Source organism: Nicotiana tabacum, chromosome 24 (assembly GCF_000715075.1).
Source record: "Nicotiana tabacum cultivar K326 chromosome 24, ASM71507v2, whole genome shotgun sequence".
Taxonomy (NCBI): domain Eukaryota; kingdom Viridiplantae; phylum Streptophyta; class Magnoliopsida; order Solanales; family Solanaceae; genus Nicotiana; species Nicotiana tabacum.
The window spans coordinates 75,313,538-75,336,963 of NC_134103.1; the positions used below are offsets into that span (position 1 = coordinate 75,313,538).

General features: G+C 37.1%; 1 protein-coding gene across 1 annotated transcript; it reads left to right on the plus strand.

Moving 5' to 3' along the window:
- Positions 1-16,819: 16,819 nt before the first annotated feature.
- On the plus strand, positions 16,820-19,365 carry LOC107810904 (uncharacterized). The gene is made up of 2 exons (XM_075247552.1): positions 16,820-17,086; positions 19,000-19,365. Exons 1-2 carry the CDS (start codon positions 16,820-16,822, stop codon positions 19,363-19,365), a joined length of 633 nt encoding a protein of 210 aa, XP_075103653.1.
- Positions 19,366-23,426: the final 4,061 nt, after the last annotated feature.

The following is a 23,426-nucleotide window of genomic DNA, read 5'->3' on the forward strand; positions in this document are numbered from 1 at the left end:
TATAAGAAAACAGTCCTTGAGAAAAATAGAGAGTTAGCGATATTGTAGTGAGGTGGAAACATCAAAAGAGGGTTATTTTTTTTGAGTGTTGTAGTGGTCTTTGGATATTTTACTCGGACCTACAAAGAGTAAAATTCCTTGCTATAGTGATATCAGTTGCTCCTCTCGGGGCCGTGATTTTTTTCCTTATTCAAAAGGGGTTTCCACGTAAAACATTGTGTTCATGTTGTTCTTTTTATTCTTGTTGATTACCGTATCTCGGTGCTACGTTATTATTTCGCTTTTAATTTATTACCGTGAATATTATTTCTGTAGAGGGTTTATTTCCAACAACTGGTATCAGAGCACATGTTCTGCTCGTTCACAGAAATACTATTCACTGTTGATGGTACTATACTCAGTGAAAAATAAAAATGTCCGGAGTAAAGTATGAGGTAGCAAAATTTAACGGAGATAACGGTTTCTCAACATGGCAAAGAAGGACGAGGGATCTGCTCATCCAATAAGGATTACACAAGGTATTAGATATTGATTCCAAAAAGCCTAATACCATGAAAGCTAAGGATTGGGCTGAGTTGGATGAAAGGGCTACTAGTGCAGTCAGGTTGCACTTATCAGATAATGTGGTAAATAATATCATTGATGAAGACACCGCATGTGGCCTTTGGACAAGGTTGGAAAGCCTATACATGTGCAAAATGCTGACAAACAAATTGTACCTGAAGAAGCAGCTATACGCCCAACACATGGGTGAAGGTACGAATTTTTTGTCACATCTAAATGTGTTTAACAAACTAATCACAGCTCACCAATCTCGGAGTGAAAATCGAGGAAGAAGATAAATCCATCTTGTTGTTGAACTCGTTACTATCTTCGTACGATAATCTGGCAACAACCATCCTGCACGGTAAGACTACTATTGAGTTGAAACACGTCACATCGGCTCTTCTACTCAATGAGAAGATGAGAAAGAAACCTGAAAATCAAGGACATGCTCTCATCACAGAAGGTAAAGGCAAGAGTTATCAAGGGAGTTCAAGCAACTATAGTAGATCTGGAGCTCGTGGGAAGTCTAAGAACCGATCCAAATCAAGAGCCAGAAATTGCTACAACTGTGATCAACCAGGTCACTTCAAAAGAGATTGCCCAAATCCAAGGAAGGGCAAAGGTGAAACCAGTGGCCAGAAGAATGACGACAACACAACCGCCATGGTGCAAAACAATGATAATGTTGTCCTCTTTATAAATGAGGAAGAGGAATGCATGCACCTGTCAGGTCCAGAGTCGGAATGGGTGGTTGACACAGCGGCATCTTACCATGCCACACCGGTAAGAGATATTTTTTGCAGATATGTAGCAGGTGATTTTGGAACTGTGAGAATGAGTAACACGAGTTACTCAATGATTGCGGGGATCACTGTCATTTATATCAAGACAAATATCGGATGCACATTGGTTCTAAAGGACCTGCGACATGTACCTGATTTGCGGATGAACTTGATCTCGGGAATTGCTTTAGACCGTGATGGATACGAGAACTATTTTACAAATCAAAAGTGGAGACTTACCAAGGGGTCATTGGTGATTGCAAAGGGAGTTGCTCGTGGCATGTTGTATAGGACAAATGCAGAAATATGCTAAGGTGAATTAAACGCGGTACAAGATGAGATTTCTGCATATTTGTGGCACAAAAGAATGGGTCATATGAGCGAGAAGGGACTACAAATTCTTGCCAGGAAATCACTCATTTCTTATGCCAAATATACAACAGTAAAACCTTATGACTACTGTTTATTTGGTAAGCAACATAGAGTCCCATTTCAGACATCGTCTGAAAGAAAATTGAATATACTTGATTTGGTATATTTTGATATTTGTGGTCCAATGGAAATTGAATCGATGGGCGGTAAAAAATATTTTGTTACTTTTATTGATGCTGCTTCACGAAATTATGGGTTTATACTTTGAAAACCAAAGATCAGGTGTTTCAAGTTTTTCAGAAGTTTCATGCTCTAGTGGAAAAGGAGACAGGCCAAAATCTAAAGCGTCTCTAAAGTGACAATGGAGGTGAGCACACTTTAAGGGAATTTGAAGAGTACTGTTCGAGCCATGGGATCAGACATGAAAAGACAGTTCCTGGAATCCCACAGCACAATGGCGTAGCCGAGAGGATGAACCGCACCATTGTTGAGAAGGTGAGAAGCATGCTCAGAATGGTTAAACTACCTAAGTCATTCTGGGGTGAAGCAGTTCAAACAGCTTGTTACCTAATCAATAGGACTCCATCAGTTCCATTCGCGTTTGACATCCCAGAGAGAGTTTGGACCAATAAGGAGGTGTCTTACTCACATCTAAAGTGTGTTTGGTTGCAGAGCTTTTGCACATGTACCAAAGGAGCAGAGAGCAAACATGGATGATAAATTTATTCTATGCATATTCATCGGATATGGAGATGAACCGTTCGGGTACAGATTGTGGGATCCTATAAAGAAGAAGGTCATTAGAAGCAAAGATGTAATTTTCCGAGAAAGTAAAGTTGGAGCTGTAGGTGATTAATCAGAGAAGACAAAGAATGGTATAATCCCTAACCTTGTTACCATTCCTTCTTCTTCTAACTATTACACAAGTACAGAAAGTACGACCGACGAGGTTGCCGAGCAGGGGGAGCAACCTGATGAGGTTATTGAGCAGGAGGAGCAATTTGATGATGGTGTCGAGCAAGTGGAGCACCCTACTCAAGAAGAAGAACAACCTCAACCTCTGAGGAGATCAGAGAGGCCAAGGGTAGAGTCATGTAGGTACCCTTCCACAGAGTATGTCCTCAACAGTGATGAAGGGGAGCCAGAAAGTCTTAAAGAGGTGTTGTCCCATCCAGAAAAGAACCAGTGGATGAAAATCATGAAAGAAAAGATAGAATCTCAACAAAAATAAATGGCATGTACAAGCTGGTTGAACTTCTAATGGGTAAAATACCACTTAAATGCAAATGGGTCTTTAAACTTAAGAAAGATAAAAATGGCAAGCTGATCAGATACAAAGCTCGATTGGTGGTAAAAGACTTCGAGCAGAAGAAAGGTATTGATTTTGACGAAATCTTATCACTTATTGTCAAAATGACTTCTATTCGAACAATCTTGAGCTTAGCAGCTAGTCTAGATTTTGAAGTGGAGCAGTTGGACGTGAAAACTGCATTTCTTCACGGAAATTTGGAAGAGGAGATTTATATGGAGTAGCGAGAAGGATTTGAAGTAGCTGAAAGGAAACACATGGTGTGCAAACTGAATAAGAGTCTTTATGGGTTGAAGCAGGCACCAAAGCAGTGGTACAAGAAGTTTGACTCATTCATGAAAATCAAACTTGCACAAAGACATATTCTGATCCATGTGTATACTTCAAAAGATTTTTTGACAACAACTTTATTATTTTGTTGTTGTATGTGGATGACACATTAATTGTAGGAAAAAATAAGGGGTTGATCGCAAAGTTGAAGGGAGATTTGTCCAAGTCATTTGATATGAAGGACTTGGGCCCAACACAACAAATTCTGGGTATGAAGAGAGTTCGAGAGCGAACAAGCAGAAAGTTGTGACTGTCTCAGGAGAAGTACATTGATCGTGTACTGGAATGCTTCAACATGAAGAATGCTAAGCCAGTCAGCACACCTCTTGCTAGTCATTTGAAGTTAAGCAAGAAGATGTGTCCTACAACAATAGAGGAAAAGGAAAGCATGACCAAAGTTCCTTATTCCTCTACCGTCGGAAGTTTGATGTATTCAATGGTATGCACTAGACCTCATATTGCTCACACAGTTGGTGTTGTCAGCAGGTTTCTTAAAAATCCTAGAAAAGAATACTGGGAAGCAGTCAAGTAGATACTCAGGTACCTGAGAGGTACCACAGGAGATTGTTTGTACTTTGGAGGATCTGATCCAATCTTGATGGGCTATACAGATGCTGATATGGCAGGTGACATTGATAATAGAAAATCCACTACTAGATATTTATTTATATTTTCAGGGGGAGCTATATCATGGCAGTCGAAGTTGCAGAAGTGTGTCGCACTCTCTACAACTGAAGCGGAGTATATTGCCGTTACTGAAGCTGGCAAGGAGATGATATGGTTGAAACGATTCCTTCAAGAACTTGGATTGCATCAGAAGGAGTATGTCGTCTATTGTGACAGTCAAAGTGCAATATACCTTAGCAAGAATTCCATGTACCATGCAAGGACCAAACACATCGACGCGAGATATTACTAGATTCGAGAAATGGTAGAGAATGAATCTCTAAAAATCTTGAAGATTTCTACAAGTGAGAATCCCGCAGATATGCTGACCAAGATGGTACTAAGAGACAAGTTCGAATTGTGCAAAGAAGTTATCGGTATGCACTCAAGCTAAAAATCTGGTGTTACCTCCTTCTGGTGAATGGGTCTGGAGGGGGAGATTGTGGGGTTCATCCCCATAATAAGGAAGAAAAAGAAATAGGAAGGGAAATTTGCAAGATGCCAAAATTGGTGGTAGGCACCGAAACGCATCGAAACATGTTTTTGATCAAAATTGGTTTTGGTTCTCAACTTTCAATTTGCAAATCGCAAGTGTCAGTAATCCAACTTCTAATTGGTTAAGAGTTACGGAACTTCTTCCTATAAATAGAAGCCTTCAGCTTCTCATTTTCACACACCAATCTCAGAGGAAAAATATATCTGAGAGTTAGAAAGAAAGAGTGAGGTTTCACAGACAGGGTATAAGAAAATAGTTTGTGAGAAAAATAGAGAGTGAGCGATATTGTAGTGAGGTGGGAATATCAAAAGAGGGTTATTTCTTTTAAGTATTGTAGTGGTCTTTGGAGTATTTTACTCAGACCTACAAAGAGTAAAATTTTTTGCTATAGTGATATCAGTTGCTCCTCTCGGGACCGTAGTTTTTTCCCTTATTCAAAAGGGTTTTCCAAGTAAAAATCTTTGTGTTGTTGTTGTTCTTTTTATTCTTGTTGATTACCGTATCTCGGTGCTACGTTATTATTTCGCTTTTAATTTATTATCGTGAATTTTATTTCTGTAGGAGATTTATTCCCAACAACACATTTAACTTGTAGAAAATCTTAATTAATCTGTCAGTAAATCAAGAAATAAGGGAAACACCAATAACAAAACCAGCTCAACCTCATACAGAAAATTTAAGGCATCGAAATCTGATGTTGTATCTTAAGACGAGCCGAAGCAGATCTGCTTATTACATTTTTAGTACAAAGCAGATTTTTATCACTATGCACAATATTCAATGATGAATCACATCGGTGAAGTCACATGGGAACAGTAACAACTTGTTATCAATGATTGAATATTGAATGCATATAACAACCTGAACCAAAATATTACCTCATAATCACATGTAGTTGTACAGATAGGACATGTACCCAAAATTGGTAGGGCAGTTATGTCGGGATGAGAAACTACTTATCCATTTTGACAGCAGGAAATGAACCAATCTTAATTGAATTATATTGAGGGACAAAAGGGATATTTCACAATGCTCGAAATAGAAAACTGTGGGTGATTGGAGTTGTAAAGTAAGCCTAGGGGCACTGCTGGCCGTATCACCAATATATTCTCAAGCATTATTCAGTTACTAGTAGAAAATGAAGAAGATAGATCAGTGATTTGCAGTTCTGAAGATAGATACATAGATACATTTGCACATAGTTAAGAGGCTAATGGAAATCCAGTTGGGCGCGCAGCATTGACCTGCGGCCACTAATAAATGAACTTATGACACTCTGATTAATATGTGGTCTCTTAGCTACTAGACTATCCATTGGGGATGAATCTCCTGTACAATTATTCCTGCTTTCTCATGGTACAATATAGTTTAATATTTCTAAGTGATGTAGCTATGCATGGTCCCACGACCAAGATATGGCAGCCCGGTGCATTAAGCTCCCGGTATGCGCGAGGTCCGGGAAGGGCCGAACCACAAGGGTATATTATACGCAGTTTTACCCAACATTTCTGCAAGAGTCAAGATATGATTTGCTTAAACAGTTGTGGAAGGGCAGGATTCCTGTCGACTATATCATTTATTGGTACTTCAAAGTCTTCTCAACACCTTATGATAACTATCAAAAAAACCATATTAGGTGACTCGGTATTGTGCTTGTATGAAACTTCTATCAGTGATAAACAAAGGCTGCTACTCTGCAAATACAATGAACTATGGCACAATAGAAACTAGAGAAGCAGCTGGGAAAAAAGTAGTTGTATTCAAGCACTGCAATCAAACAACAAAGGCCCCAAATATGCCTCATGGGAACATGTCCTTCAGTAGCAAAAATTATCCAATAGAAAAGAAATAATGAAGGAAAAAACTGAGTCAACGTCAAAGTACACGGTTTTGAGCACGGGGAAACTATGTGCTATGCTATAACTGTAGTGTTAACTAAAAAATTCTTCTATCTTACAGCAACAAGTTGGGAAGCAAACAGAGCTTTCTGCCACAATAATGTAAAGCAATCGAGCCCCACTGACATGCTTTGTTAGGGTGAAGTTTTGGTCCCACGCTATTTGGTTACTACTAAAAATAAATCAAGTAACTCCTCCAACCAATCCCTATATATAGAAATATAAGTCAGAGAACTCATTTGCAAAAAAACATAAGCCTATTTCTTCACACTACATATCACTTAAAGCTTGTTTTAAATTTCTTGCAGCATTCTTACCAGCTAAAAGTTGAATACAAGTTCATCGACATGAGGATTCATCTCAAGACAATCTTTCAGCATGCTAAACAGAATAATATTCTCCACCAAAGATCAACTGCAACCACTTCATCAAAATTGGCAGATGTTCCCAAGGGTCACATGGCAGTTTATGTTGGAGAAAGCCATAATAATAAGCATCGATTCGTGGTTCCTATCTCTTGTTTGAAGCATCCTTTGTTTCAAGACTTGTTGAGGCATGCAGAGGAAGAATACAGATTCGATTATCCAATGGGCGGCCTTACAATACCATGCAGTGAGACTGCATTTCTACGTGTCACTTCTCACTTGAATGTCACTAATAATTAATAAAGGAGGTGCAGAAGTCTAGTGCTTCAATCTGTACCATCAAGTATATTGTAGGTTAGAAGTTTACTAGTTCATAGATTACACTGTCCCAACTTTACCGGGACATTTGGATATATTTTCTTGTAATATTAGTGTTGTTTAAGCCAATTCATTGCTTTTCAGCATCTCTTTATCCTCAATTCCCTACTATTATTACTATTTACTAATAGTGTAACTAACGGATTTACATTGCCAAGTCACTTGCATGTAATCAGCTGCAGCAAAAATCCTGCAGAGTGAAAAACTTGTAAGCAATCATTTGGAAATTGGAATCATGCAGCATTTACACCAAAGGGAAAAGATATAATAGGAGTGCAAACGTTATAAATAAAAAGGAGTATTTTACACTCGCCAAATAGTAACTTCATCTCAAGGCATTTATTCATGCTAACAGAGTGGTTGCCTATTTTACACTTGCCTTACCATTGTCTGTCTTGGTTAAAACTCTGCCTTTTTAGCCGGTCGCTACTAAAATCTCCTTATCCAGACGAGATTACCTATTCCTACACTACCTGCATATATAGCACTTAACCATTTTTATTAATTATAATCTGTGAATGAAACTTAAAAGTTTGCTATTAAATCTTACTAATTGTAAAGTCTCGAGACAAACTTACCATTCTCAGTACCCTAGGCAAGTACATATGAGGTTGCACAATAAAATTTACTATATCTTTGTAAATTCTTGCGCATATAGTATTAACATTGTTCAAAAACTCCAAGCCAGTACATCAGCAAAAGTCTTAGAAGTAACAGAAGCCTATTTATAGTAAAGTATGGAGGTCACAAGGTGTCCGCATGGTGATATTGATATTCAGGTCCTCTCATCACATAGTACTGTAATGAAAATCCATTGTACGGCTAGCTATTCCCGATGCATTAGTAATATTATCAGAACAAGCCATGCAATAACTTTATAGGGATTGGCAATGTTCTTTAGCCACTTGACCATAACAACAGCTGCTGGTGGTTGACAGTATTCTTTCTTTATTATGACGATAGTGTTTGAACCATCTCGCACGCACCTGGACTAAGTCTATGGCCACAAGTAAATGTGTTGTGTAAACCTACCACCAAGATTGGAGATGGAATCTGAATTCAGGGTCTCCAAATTAGGGAAAAAATAAAGATGATTATTTAACTTCTATAATAGATCTCGATTGACAGTGATCTGTCAGTAAATAGAGAAATTAGGAAACATTAGTATAAGCTAAACAAGCTCAATCTCGTACAGCATCAAAATCTGATGCTGTATTTTAAGACGAGCCAAAGAAAATCCGTGTATTACATTTAGTACGAAGCAAATCTTATCACTTTATGCAAGATTAAATGCATGAATAACATGTCTGTAAAATTCAAATATGGACAGTTAACTAAATATCTTCAGAAAGACAAACTTGTATCAATGATTGGATATTGGATGAATATAACAACCTGCACCAAAACAGTACCCGGATAAATTAAAATGGCCTCATAATCACAGGTAGTTTGTACCTATAGGACAAGTGCTCTTCAGAAGAAATGTAGAAAAGGACATATCCAAACTGGTAGGGCAGATATGTCAGGATGAGCAACTAATTATTCATTGTGACAGCAGGAAGTAAACCAATATTAATTGAATTATACTGAGGGCCAAAACCAGATACTTATTTATAATTTTGACTTACATGTTAAAAGTGTTTTAATTTCTTAAATTCAGTGCACAGTCAAAAATACCTTCACACAAAATGAGACGGACAGAATATAAATATGATGAAGAGTTTAAGCCATCAAAACTATATTCGCACTTACATTGAACGGGAAAAGTGCAGACAATAACCAAGAGGTCAAGTGGTGTTCGACACCATCTCCAGAGGTTCTGTGTGGTTGTTTTCGACACACACATCCTCTCATCACATCACATGGTAATGTTTTGAAAGTTTTTGTTGTATGACCTGCTATGGGTACATCCCAGGTGTAAGGAAGACATCTTTCTTTTGGCTTTGAATTGTCAAGCCAACTAAAGGATGGCAAATATTTTTTCGGTTTCACATTGAATATTTGACTCTTGCCAAACTCATGATATCATTGATGACATCAATGAAGCAATCCTAAACACTATAAATAGGTATCTTGCTCTCATTGTAATACACACCAACAAGGAGAGAAAGAAAGAGTGAGGTTTCACAGACAGGGTATAAGAAAATAGTCTGTGAGAAAAATAGAGAGTGAGCGATATTGTAGTAAGGTGAGAATATCAAAAGAGGGTTATTTTTTTGAGTGTTGTAGTGGTCTTTGGAGTATTTTACTCGGATCTACAAAGTGTAAAATTCCTTGCTATAGTGATATCAGTTGCTCCTCTCAGGGCCATAATTTTTTCCTTATTCAAAGGGGTTTTCCACGTAAAAATCTTAGTGTCGTTGTCAATCTTTTATTCTTGTTAATACCGTATCTCGGTGCTACGTTATTATTCCGCTTTTATTACTATGAATATTATTTCTGTAGGGGGGTTATTCCCAACAACTAGTATCAGAGTACAGGTTCTGCTCGTTCACAGAAATACTATTCACTGTCGGTAGTACTATACTCGGTGAAAAACAAAAATATTCGGAGTAAAATACGAGGTAGCAAAATTTAACGGAGATAGCGGTTTCTCAACATGGCAAAGAAGGATGAGAGATCTGCTCATCAAACATGTATTACACAAAGTACTAGATGTTGATGCCAAAATGCCCGATACCATGAAAGCTGAGGACTGGGCTGACTTAGATTAAAGGGCTGCTAGTGCAATCAGGTTGCACTTATCAGATGATGTGGTAAATAACATCATTGATGAAGACACTGCATGTGGCATTTGGGCAAGGTTGGAAAGCCTATACATATCCAAAATGCTAACAAATAAATTGTACCTGAAGAAGCAGCTATACGCCCTATACATAGGTGAAGGTACGAATTTTTTGTCACATTTAAATGTGTTTAATGGACTAATCACACGGCTCGCCAATCTCGGAGTGAAAATCGAGGAAGAAGATAAAGTCATCTTGTTGTTGAACTCGTTGCCATCTTCGTACGATAATTTGGCAACAACCATCCTGCACGGTAAGACTACCATTGAGTTGAAAGATGTCACATCAGCTCTTTTACTCAATGAAAAGATAAGAAAGAAGCCTGAAAATCAAGGACATGCTCTTAGCACAGAAGGTAGAGGCAGGAATTATCAAAGGAGTTCGAGCAACTATAGTAGATCCAGAGCTCGTGGGAAGTCTAAGAACCGATCCAAATCAAGGGCTAGAAATTGCTACAATTGTGATCAACCAGGTCACTTCAAAAGAGATTGCCCAAATCCAAGGAAGGGCAAAGGTGAAACTAGTGGTCAGAAGAATGACGACAACACAGCCGCCATGGTGTAAAACAATGATAATGTTGTCCTCTGTATAAACGAGTAAGAGGAATGCATGCACTTATCAGGTCCAGAGTCGGAATGGGTGGTTGATATAGCAGCATCTTACTATGCCACACCGGTAAGAGATCTTTTTTGCAGATATGTAGCAGGTGATTTCGGCCTTGTGAGAATGGGTAACACAAGTTACTCAAAGATTGCGGGGATTGGTGAAATTTATATCAAGACAAAAGTCGAATGCACATTGGTTCTGAAGGACGTGCGACATGTACCAGATTTGCGAATGAACTTGATATCTGGAATTGCTTTAGACCAAGATGGATACGAGAACTATTTTGTAAATCAAAAATGGAGACTCACCAAGGGATCAATGGTGATTGCAAAGGGAGTTGCTCGTGGCACGTTGTATAGGACAAATGCAGAAATATGCCAAGGTGAATTGAACGCGGCACAAGATGAGGTTTCTGCAGATTTGTGGCACAAAAGAATGGGTCATATGAGCGAGAAGGGATTGCAGATTCTTGCCAAGAAATCACTCATTTCTTATGCTAAAGGTAAAATCCTATGACTATTGTTTATTTGGTAAGCAGCATAAAGTCTCATTTCAGACATCGTCTGAAAGAAAATTGAATATACTTGATTTGGTATATTTTGATGTTTGTGGTCCAATGGAAATTGAATCGATAGGCGGTAACAAATATTTTGTTGCTTTTATTGATGATGCTTCACGAATATTATGGGTTTATATTTTGAAAACCAAAGATTAGGTGTTTCAAGTTTTCCAGAAGTCTCATGCTATGGTGGAAAGAGAGACAAGCCAAAAGCTAAAGCATCTCCGAAGTGACAATGGAGGTGAGTACACTTCAAGGGAATTTGAAGAGTATTGTTCGAACCATGGGATCAGACATGAAAAGACAGTTCCTGAAATCCCACAACATAACGGTGTAGCCAAAAGGATGAACCACACCATTGTGGAGAAGGTGAAAAGCATGCTCAGAATGGCTAAACTACCTAAGTCATTCTGGGGTGAAGCAGTTGAGACAGCTTATTACCTGATCAATAGGAGTCCATCAGTTCTGTTGGCGTTTGACATCCCATAGAGAGTTTTGACCAACAAGGAGGTGTCCTACTCACATGTGAAGGTGTTCGGTTACAAAGCTTTTGCACATGTACCAAAAGGAGCAGAGAACAAAGCTGGATGATAAATCTGTTCCTTGCATATTCATCGGATATAGAGATGAAGAATTCGGATACAGATTGTGGGATCCCGTAAAGAAGAAGGTCATCAGAAGCAGAGATGTAATGTTCCGAGAAAATAAAGTTGGAACTGCTGATGATATGTCAGGGAAGGCCAAGAATGGTATTATTCCTAACGTTGTTACTATTTCTTCTACTTCTAACAATCCCACAAATACAGAAAGTACGACCGACAAGGTTGCCGAGAAGGGGGAGCAACCTGGTAAGGTTATTGAGCAGGGGGAGCAACTTGATGATGATGTCGATCAAGTGGATCACCCCACTCTGGGAGAAGAACAACCTCAACCTCTCTGAGGAGATTAGAAAGGCCAAGGGTAGAGTCATGCAGGTTCCCTTCCACGGAGTATATCCTCATCAGTGATGAGGGGGAGCCAGAAAGTCTTAAGGAGGTGATGCCCCATCTAAAAAAGAATCAGTAGATGAAAGCCATGCAAGAGGAGATGGAATCTTTGCAGAAAAATGGCACGTACAAGCTGCTTAAACTTCCAAAGGGTAAAAGACCACTCAAATGTAAGTGGGTCTTTAAACTCAAGAAAGATGAAAATGGCAAGCTGGTCAGATACAAAGCTCGATTGGTGGTAAAAAGCTTTGAGCAGAAGAAAGGTATTGATTTTGACGAAATTTTCTCACTTGTTGTCAAAATGACTTATATTCGAACAATCTTGAGCTTAGCAGCTAGCCTAGATCTTGAAGTGGAGCAGTTGGACGTGAAAACTGCATTTCTTCACAGAGATTTAGAAGATGAGATCTATATGGAGTATCCAAAAGGATTTGAAGTAGCTGAAAGGAAACACATGGTGTGCAAACTGAATAAGAGTCTTTATGGGTTAAAGCCGGCACCAAGGCAGTGGTACAAGAAGTTTGACTTATTCATGAAAAGTCAAACTTACACAGAGACATATTCTGATCCATGTGTATACTTCAAAAGATTTTCTGATAACAACTTTATTATTTTGTTGTTGTATGTGGATGTCATGTTAATTGTAGGAACAAACAAGAGGTTGATCGCAAAGTTGAAGGGTTTGTCCAAGTCATTTGATATGAAGGACTTGGGCCCAGCACAACAAATTCTGGGTATGAAGATAGTTCGAGAGCGAACAAGCAGAAAGTTGTGGCTGTCTCAGGAGAAGTACATTGAATGTGTACTGGAACGCTTCAATATGAAAAATGCTAAGCCAGTCAGCACACCTCTTGCTAGTCATCTAAAGTTGAGTGAGAAGATGTGGCCTACAAGTGTAGAGGAGAAAGGGAACATGGCTAGAGTTCCTTATTCTTCAGCAGTCAGAAGCTTGATGTATGCAATGGTATGCACCAGACCTGATATTGCTCATGCAGTTGGTGTTGTTAGCAGATTCCTTGAAAATCCTGGAAAGGAACATTGGGAAGCAGTCAAGTGGATACTCAGGTACCTGAGAGGCTCCACGGGAGATTGTTTGTACTTTGGAGGATCTGATCCAATCTTGAAGGGCTATACAGATGTTGATATGGCAAGTGACATTGATAATAGAAAATCCACTACTGGATATTTGTTTACATTTTCGGGGGGAGCTATATCATGGCAATCAAGGTTGCAAAAGTGCGTCGCACTCTCTACAACTGAAGCGGAGTATATTGTCGCTACTGAAGCTGTCAAGGAGATGATATGGTTCAAATAGTTCCTTCAAGAGCTTGGCTTGCATCAGAAGAGTATATCGTCTATTGTGACAGTCAAAGTGCAATAGACCTTAGCAAGAACTCCATGTACCATGCAAGGACCAAACACATCGACGTGAGATATCACTGGATTCGAGAAATGGTAGAGAATGAATCTTTAAAAGTCTTGAAGATTTCTACAAGTGAGAATCCAGCAGATATGCTGACCAAGGTGGTACCAAGAGACAAGTTCTAATTGTGCAAAGAACTTGTCGGCATGTACTCTATATGAAAAACTGGAGTTACCTCCTTCAGGTGCATGAGACTGGAGGGGGAGATTTGATGGGTCCATCCTATGTGTAAGGAAGACATCTTCCTTTGGCTTTGAATTGTCAAGCCAACTAAAGGAATAGTAAGGAAGATTTTATGGCAAATATTTCTTTGGTTTCACATTGAATATTTGACTCTTGCCAAACTCATGATATCATTGATGACATCAATGAAGCAATCCTAAACACTATAAATAGGTGTCTTGCTCTCATTGTAATACACACCAACAAAGAGAGAAAGAAAGAGTGAGGTTTCACAGACAGTGTATAAGAAAATAGTATGTGAGAAAAATAGAGAGTGAGCGATATTGTAGTAAGGTGAGAATATCAAAAGAGGGTTATTTCTTTTGAGTGTTGTAGTGGTCTTTGGAGTATTTTACTCGGACCTACAAAATATAAAATTCCTTGCTATAGTGATATCAGTTGCTCCTCTCAGGGCCGTGGTTTTTCCCTTATTCAAAAGGGTTTTTCACGTAAAAATCTTGGTGTCGTTGTCACTCTTTTATTCTTGTTAATTGCCGTATCTCGGTGCTACGTTATTATTCTGCTTTTATTACTGTGAATATTATTTCTGTAAGGGGTTTATTCCCAACATTTTTCGATATACACATCCTCTCATCACATCACATGGTAATGTTTTGAAAGTTTTTGTTGTACGACCTGCTATATATGCAATAATTTCACAGGAATGGGCCATGTTCTTTAGCCACTTGTATTGACCACTTCACGCTGATGCATTCACACGAAATTAAATATGCAAGCAGCTCTATAAATATAACCTTTTCCTGTGAAACTTCACAACAAATTCCAGACCAAACACAAATCTTTATCAATCTAAACAAGTCCTACTTCAATCACAATTTTATCAAACACCAATACTTGACATATCAAGAAGTTAAGTCATGGGATTTCGTCTGTTACCAATGATTTCCAGTGCCAAGCAAGTCTACAAATTACAGTCTCTTCTAACAAGAAATCATTCAGATGTTCCAAAAGGACATTTTGCAGTTTATGTCGGAGAGTGTGAGAAGAAACGGTACGTTGTGCCTATAACATACCTGAACCATCCTTCTTTCCAGATCCTATTACGCAAAGCGGAAGAAGAATTTGGCTTTCATCATCCAATGGGTGGTCTAACAATACCTTGCAATGAGAATGATTTTGTTGATGTGACTTCTCGATTGAATTTATGAAATTAATAGCCATATTGAAGTAGCATTCTGAACTTTAGATTAGAGCTAACTTAGAATTTTCAGTTTTTATTTTCCACTTGCTAGGAAAGAGTTGTAAACTTATGTACAAAGCCTTCAAGAAAATCATATAAGTGAAATCTTTATCATCATTTCTTGTCTGTTTAAAATGGATAGCCAAATTCTTTATCTGTGAAATTCATGGATTCTTTTGTATTACGACCTGGTGCCCTCGGACAGTTTGTGTAGTGCACCTCTATTAAACTACTGGACAGTCTGCATATCCACAATACAATTGTTGATTAAATCTGACCACAAAAGATTGTAGCTCACACTTTGTGTTGTAACTGAATTTGAATTTCAGATCTCCAGGCTGTTTAATTCAATATCTCAATAACTAAACCTTCCCTTGGATGAACCTGATCAAGTATTTTTCACTGCTTTCCAGGAAAAGCGTACTGTTAGAAGTCAGAGGAATATAATAGATTGATGAAAGACTTTTTAGAGTATGAAAATTTCTTCTTGCCACATGCTACACAAGGAAAAGATAGTGAATGACAGAGAAATTAATCGACCTCCAGATCAAGCACTATTAGCTTGAAACGGTGTAAAAGCTAATGTTAGAAATAACCACAGTTGATGGAGCATTTTTAGTTAGAACAAAAAAGAGTCAGAAACACCAGTATCCAACGATATCTTTTTTTCAATATCAAGAATCTTGAGATACGCAATCTAGGCTTGACTTGGTAAATTATAAGTAGTCTTTTGAATTTTTTTTTTGTAAATATTTTTGTAATTAAAAAAACAGCATGTAGTTAATCTCTTTCTGGTGGGCTTTCTCATAAGCATTTGGCACGCCAACTTGAAGTAATGTCAAACTGATCTTACTTAATCTGTAGAGGGTCTTTATAAACTGTCAGTAAATCAAGAAATAAGGGAAATACCAGTAGCAAAACCAGCTCAACCTCATACACCGAATTTAAAGCATAAAAATACCGTGTTGTATTGTATCTTAAGACTAGCCGAAGCAAATCTGCTTATGACATATTTAGTACAAAGCAAATCTTTATCACTATACAAGATTAAGTGATGAATAACATGTCTTGGAAGTCAAATATAGACAGTTAATAACTTGTTATCAATGATTGAATATTGAATGCATATAGCAACCTGCACCAAAATAGTATCCGGATAAATTAAAATGACCTCATAATCACATGTAGTAGTACCTATATATAGGACAAGTGCTCTTCAGAAGACATGTAGAAAAGGACATATCCAAACTGGTAGGGCAGATATGTCAGGATTGACAGCAGGAAATGAACCAATCTTGATTGAAGTATATATATTGAGGGGGGGGAGATAATTTACAAAGCCCAATTTTTACATAGAGAACTGGGGAAGAGTGGAACTGTAAAATAAGCCTAGAGCCACTGCCACTGCCATTTCCTTCAATTTGGCAACAATAGAAGTTAGAGAAGCAGCAACCAAACAACAAAGGCTCCCAAAATATGCCTCATGAGTACATGTATCTTCAGTCTGAAAACTGAAAAGATAGAGTAGCAAAAACAATAATAGACGTACGCGGTTTTGAGCCAAAAAACTATGTGCTATGCCACAAATGAATTGTTAATTCAAGAAAAAATCTTCCATCTTACAGCATCAAGTTGGGGAGCAAACAAAGTTTTGTGCTACAATAATGTAAAGCAATTGAGTCCACTGTCATGCTTTGTTAGAGCGAATTTCGGTCCCACATTATTGGGATATACTACAAACAAATCAACTGTCTCCTCTGATCAATCACTATATATACACCAGAGAACTCATATGCAGAAAAGCATAAGCTTCTTTCTCTACAACACATATCCCTTAAAGCTTGTTTTCAACTTCTTGTAAGCACTCTTTCCTTCTTAAAGTTAAAGAGAAGTCATGGGATTTCGTTTATTACCAATGATTTCCAGTGCAATGAAAATCAACAAACTGCAGTCTGTTCTAACAAGAAATCATTTAGATATTCCTAAAGGACATTTTGCAGTTTATGTTGGTGAGAGAGAGAAGAAACGATACGTTGTGCCCATTTCATATCTGAATCATCCTTCATTCCAGAACTTATTGCGGAAAGCAGAAGAAGAGTTTGGATTTCATCATCCAACGGGTGGTCTAACAATTCCTTGCAATGAGGATGATTTTGTTGATGTGACTTCTCGATTGAATCTATGAAATGAAGAACCATGAAGTAGCATTCTGAGCTTCAGATTAGAGCTAGCTTAGAATTTTTTTAGTTTTTTCATCTTACTAGGCAAGAGTTGTAAATGAAATCTTTAAATGAAAGCCTTCAAGCAAAGCATATAAATGAAATCTTTACCATTATTTGTTGTCTTTAGAAAATGGATAGCCACATTCTTTATCTGTGAAATGATCGTGTATTCTTTTGTATTACACCTGTGGTGCCTAGACATCTTGTGTACACCTCAGACTAATCCACAGGGAAATCTGTTATATCCACAAGCACAAGTATTGGGTAAACTTGTCCCCCAAAATTAGAGCGGATGCGCTCACATTTAATGTTGTAACATTTAAGATCTTCTCTGCTTTCCAAGAAAAGCTACTATTACAAGTCAGAGAGAGATAATAGATTGATGAAAGACTTTGTAGAGTAAGAAAAAGTTCTGCTTGTCACATGCTACAAAGGGAAAGGATATCAAATAAGATAGAAGTTAATTAGAACAACCAGATCAAGCACACCATTACCTTGAATTACTTGCATAAAGAGTTTTAATAATCGAAGAAGTAAATGTAGAAAGAGACCGTAGTTCATGAAAAAATTTCAGGTACAATAAACCTAGTCGAAAAAACAGCACCCAAGAATATCCTTTTATTAATTAATATCAGCATCAAAGAATCTTAAGATACACAATATAGGCTTAAGTTTGTAATCAAATTAATGATTGAATATTGGATGCATATAGCAACCTGCATAAAAATAGTGTCCGGATAATTTACAATGACCTCATAATCACATGTACCTGTACCTATAGGACATGTGCTCTTGAGAAGAACTGTCAAAAAGGATAAGCGCAAATTGGTAGGACAGATATTTCAGGATGACCAACAAGTGAACCAATCTTGATTGAATCATTGAGGGCCAAAAGGAGATATTCCACAGTGCCTGAAATAGAAAACTGCGTGCGAGTGGAGTTGTAAAATAAGCCGAGGGTCACTGCTAGCTTCATCACCAATGTATTCTGAAGCGTTATTTTGGTACAAGTACAGAATGAGAAAGATAGAGCAGTGATTTGAAATTCTGAAGCTAAATACATAGATAGTCTGCATATAGTTAATAGGCGAATGGAAACAATACATATCATTCTGTACCACCTTTTTCAACTTCTATGCTCTTTCTCTACCAGGAATTTATTAACCATGCTCCTAAGTAATGCTGCTTTCTCATAGTAAATCCCGCCTCTTTACTACATTTATACTGTTAATCAAAATATAATTTACTACTAATATTTTTACGCGGTGGGCTATGCTTGGTCACAGGATTTGCTTAAAGATGCTGTGGAAGGTTAGGATTGCAGTCAACAATCTCATTTGGTTGACTTCTAAATCTTCTCAATACCTTTTGATAACTATCAAGACCTCATATTATTTATAGAATTTTGAGAAGCAGCTGGGAGAAAATGGTTGCATTCAAGTACTACAACTAAACAACAAAGGCCCCAAATGTGCCTCATGAGTAAATCTATCTTCAATCTGAAAATATAAGAGTAGCAAAAACAATAAATTATCAAATAGAAAAAGAAATTATCGACGAAACAACTGAGTCTACGTAGAGGTACGCGGTTTTGAGTAGGAAACTATGTGCTAGGCCATATATGATATATGTATTGTTAAATCAAAAGAAAATTCTTCTATCTTACAGCATCAAGTTGGGGATTCTTTGTTAATTAGAGTGAATTTTCGTCCCACACTATTTGGTCACTACTAAAAATAAATCAAGTAACTCCTCCAACTAATCCCTATATATAGAGAACTCATTTGCAGAAATCATGAACACTACATATCACTTAAAGCTTGTATACAACTTCTTGCTGCACTTTTACCAGCTAAAACTTGAAGAGAAGTTCATCGACATGAGGATTCATCTCAAGACAATCTTTGATCATGCTAAACACAACATTTTTCTCCACCAAAGATCAACTGCAACCACTTCATCAAAATTGGCAGATGTTCCCAAGGGTCACCTGGCAGTTTATGTTGGAGAGAGTCATAATAATAAGCACCGATTCGTGGTTCCTATCTCTTGTTTGAAGCATCCTTTGTTTCAAGACTTGTTGAGGCATGCAGAGGAAGAATACAAATTCGATTATCCAATGGGCGGCCTTACAATACCATGCAGTGAGACTGCATTTCTACGTGTCACTTCTCACTTGAATGTCACTACAATTAATAAAGGAGGATTACAAGTCTAGTTATTCAATCTGTACCGTCAAGTTTTTTGTAGGATAGAAGTTTACTAGTAGTTCATAGATTACACTGTCCCAACTTACCGGGACATTTAGATATATTTTCTTGTAATATCAGTATTGTTTAAGCCAATACATTGCTTTTCAGCATCTCACTATCCTCGATTCCCTAATATTAAGAAACAACAGATTCTGATTCTGTACTACAACAGAATGTACTACAGAAATGGAAGAGTGAATGAAAAACTTGGAAGCAATCATTTGGACATCAGAACCATGGATTTGATGCTCGTGTGATTGCGTGCAGTGCATTTTTATTTAATAAAATGAAACCAATCGCATGATCTGCTGGAAAATTTTCATTGTACGACCCCCCTCAAGAAAAATAATTGTAGCAGTTCAAAATGTAGTGAGTTGATACTTGATTGGGATAAAGATTAATTTCACTGATGGTCATTCAACTATCTTTCAATTTCAATATAATCGCTCAACTATTTTTTATCACTTAAAAATAACTAAACTTTATCATTATCACTTAAAAGTCATTTTGGAACTCCTACCATAAATATGACATGGCATGAAATTTAATGAGAAAAATCTAAAAATAAATGTCACATAAGCTTAAATGGACCATACCTACTTTAAATTCATTTCTCCCTTAATGTGATTTGACACATAACCCAAATGGATTTCGATTAAAAAAAAAAATTAAATTCCACATTAGTTAAAAATGAGTATCCTATACTACAAAATTTTTACCTTTTCTGTTACACAATACTCATTTATAATTATTCTATACTAAAAAATTCTTATCTTGTTTGTATGCCCCATCCGAGTCGTTTTATAACTCTACTGAAATTAAAATATTACTGTATCCAACTCACATAACATATTTATAATTTTCTATTGAAGTTAAAATACTATTGTATCCATCTCACATAACATATAAATGTATCATAAGCATACAAAAATAATAAGGCTAATAAGAATTTATCTTTCACAAACTACCATTTCATTAATTTGAAAATGTTGCTTATTAAGCAACACTAGCATACAAATAACCTGCTTAGTAAGCAACACATGCAATTAAAGTGCATAATGAAAATTGTCAATAGACATGCAATTACAGATAATCTATTGCAATTGTTTAGACAAAAGAAATACTGTATCTGTACGGTCAAAACCCCAAAACAAAATCACAAAACCTAAATTTATTAGGAGCGTGCGTTTTTTTTTCCTATGGAAACCCATTTGGGTTATGGGTCAAAGCACATTAAGGAAGAAATGGATCTAAAGTGGGTATGACCCATTTAAGCTTATGTGGTATTTATTTTTGGATTTTTTTCATTAAATTTTATGCCATGTCATATTTATGGTAGGGTTTGAGCCAAATCACTTTGTCTTTCTTTCTCCTCCTTTATTTCATTATAGAGTATTTTGTGAGTGAGTGTTGGGAAACACTTACGTGAACCCTTTTTTTTAGTGATCTTGGGAGGTTATTCTCTTGGGGTATTTGGGACTAATTAGAGTATTTACTCGAATTTTGTACTCTCTTTTGTACTCTTATTGGTATAATAAAATTGCTCTTTTATACTTGTGGATATAGGTCACCTTGACCGAACTACGTTAAATTTGTGTCTTCTTTATCTTCTTTAATTACCGTTATTATCAACTTGAATTGTCTTTGTTATTTTTATTATAACGTTGTTCGGCTAAATTTCGTACTACCCGGACTCCCGATCCTAACACATACTGTAGTTGTGTTTATGTAAAGCTCATATGCAAATACATTGGACTCTGGGAAAAGCAGAAAATAAAGCAGCAGCCGCGGAAATATGAACTTGCATTACTGCCAACCAAAAAAGGTCCATGTATGTCTTATATTTACCGAGTACATGTATCATTGTCTCAGATTGGAAAGATATTGTAGCCAAAGTAATAACAACAACAACAACAACAACAACAACAACAACAACAACAATAACAACAACAATATACCTAGTATAATTTACAAGTGGGGTCTGGGGAGGATAGTGTGTATTCAGACCATATCCTTATCTGGCGAGGTAGAGGGGTTGTTTCCGATAGACCTGTCACACCTCCTTTTTTTCGATGGGGCGATGGGTTAGGGAGTTTTTCCAATTAAAGTGACAATATTCGAAATGAAATTATTTATTAAATCAGAGTCGCCACTTGGGATAATTTATGGTGTCCCAAGTCACCGGTTTATTTTAAATCCCAAATCGAGGAAATTTGACTCTATTTATGGTCCGCGAACACAGAAGACCGGGTAAGGAATTCTATTAACCCGCGAGAAGGTGTGAAGCACTCCCGAGTTCCGTGGTTTTAGCACGGTCGCTTAACAATCAATACTTGGCCTAATTGTCTGATTTATTACATATTTAAAATCTATTGTGCTTTTTATTCCTTTTAACCATTTTTTAATATTTATGGAGATTATTTAAATAAGTCGCGATGTCGCGCACTTATTATTTTTGTACACATTGTGAATCGCGTCACGTGAAACGCACCCGCGATTTACAACATGTTAATTTTCATTATTATTCGAAGTTATAGTCGGGTCACATGAAATGCACTCCCGAATTGGAATTTATGTATCGTGACCATGCCACGGGAACCATACCCATGACCACGATGATTCATTATTAATCGCGCTTAAAGCAAACTACGATGTTCAATAAGATTATTATCTTCCTACGTTTGGAATCAAGCGTGGAAGCTAAAAACTCTGTAACTTATTTAAGGATAAAAGTGCACAGGCTATTATTTAATAGTAGAAGATTCATGCTCTGCCTTAGTTACACTTATTACACCCAAAACAAATTAAAACTAACTTTAAATGGACAACGAAAGTGCAAACCCCATCTTCCTCATCATCACAGTAGACCAATCAAATAATCAACTAAGAAAGAAAATAAGAATATTCTAATCTAAATCTGGAGTTTATTACATGGATACCTCTACAGTAATACAATCCAACTCCCTGGCTCAATTTTTCTTTCTTAAATCCAATTAAATCAACCCAGCAAATTATGTAACAAACTTTAAACTAACATTTACATGTACTTCTTAAGATAGAATAACACAAGCACATGAGAGCAATTTTCTAACTAATCAAGAAATCAATCCATTAAGAAGAAAACTCAACAAACAGTAAGATCTCATATTTATTGACATGAATTTCACAACTGAAAGCATGTATTAATAAACAAGGCAATAGAATAAAATGAGAGTGGGAGGAATGAACCTGAGATAGTCTTTTAGTTAATGAACCTCAGCAATTACAACAACTAAGTCGAACAAAATCAAGCAGTGAATAAGCCTCAAACAAAATATTCAACAAAAACCTCTGAGCAAAAGCAGCAGAACTCGAATGGTGAGCGAAAACAACGACAAACTGGACTCAATCAAATCCCCTTCGGATTCTCAAAAGGAGTCATCGGATTTCCTTAAATACTTGAAAATTGTACAGGATCCTTAAGCAAAATCGAGGAAAAAAGCAGGGTATAACAGCAATTAACACGGAACTTGAACCACTAGACCGGAACTCAAAACGTGATACCATCGCCGACCGAAAACTCAACAACTGCACATTGCTTGAAATTGAAAGGGGTTTGATCTTGTTTTTGGGCTCAAGATTTATGTGATTGTGAATGGTTGAGGAGATGGGTGTTTATGGATGTTTCATGGTGGTGTAAAGGTGGAGAAAATAGGGACGATGATGAAGGTTTTTGCTCTTGAAAAATAAAAGGGAGATGGTTTTAACTTTTAAGAGAAAAATGACTTAAAACTTTTTCGGTTCAAGCCATGGTGATTCGTTCGTGCTTGTGGGGAAGAAGATTATTTTTTTGGAATAGTGCAATGGGAAAAGAAAATTGAAGAAGGAAAGTGCAGCCTCCCCTCTATCTTTCGTCTCTGTCCTTCCGGGCCTCTCAAAATTAGGTGTTAGGGATTAATTGGTGGCCAAGTAAAAAGAGTGTATGGGCATGTGAGTTTGTTAGGGAGAGCATGTGAGTTTGTTACAAAAGATAAGGAAGAATCTTGCC

Excerpts from the sequence above, each read along its gene's own strand:
- LOC107810904 (XM_075247552.1), top strand. The coding sequence starts at position 16,820 with ATGGGATTTCGTTTATTACCAATGATTTCCAGTGCAATGAAAATCAAC. Across the intron at positions 17,087-18,999 it reads ATGAGGATGATTTTGTTGAT|CTAAAACTTGAAGAGAAGTT; the intron begins GTGACTTCTCGA and ends CACTTTTACCAG.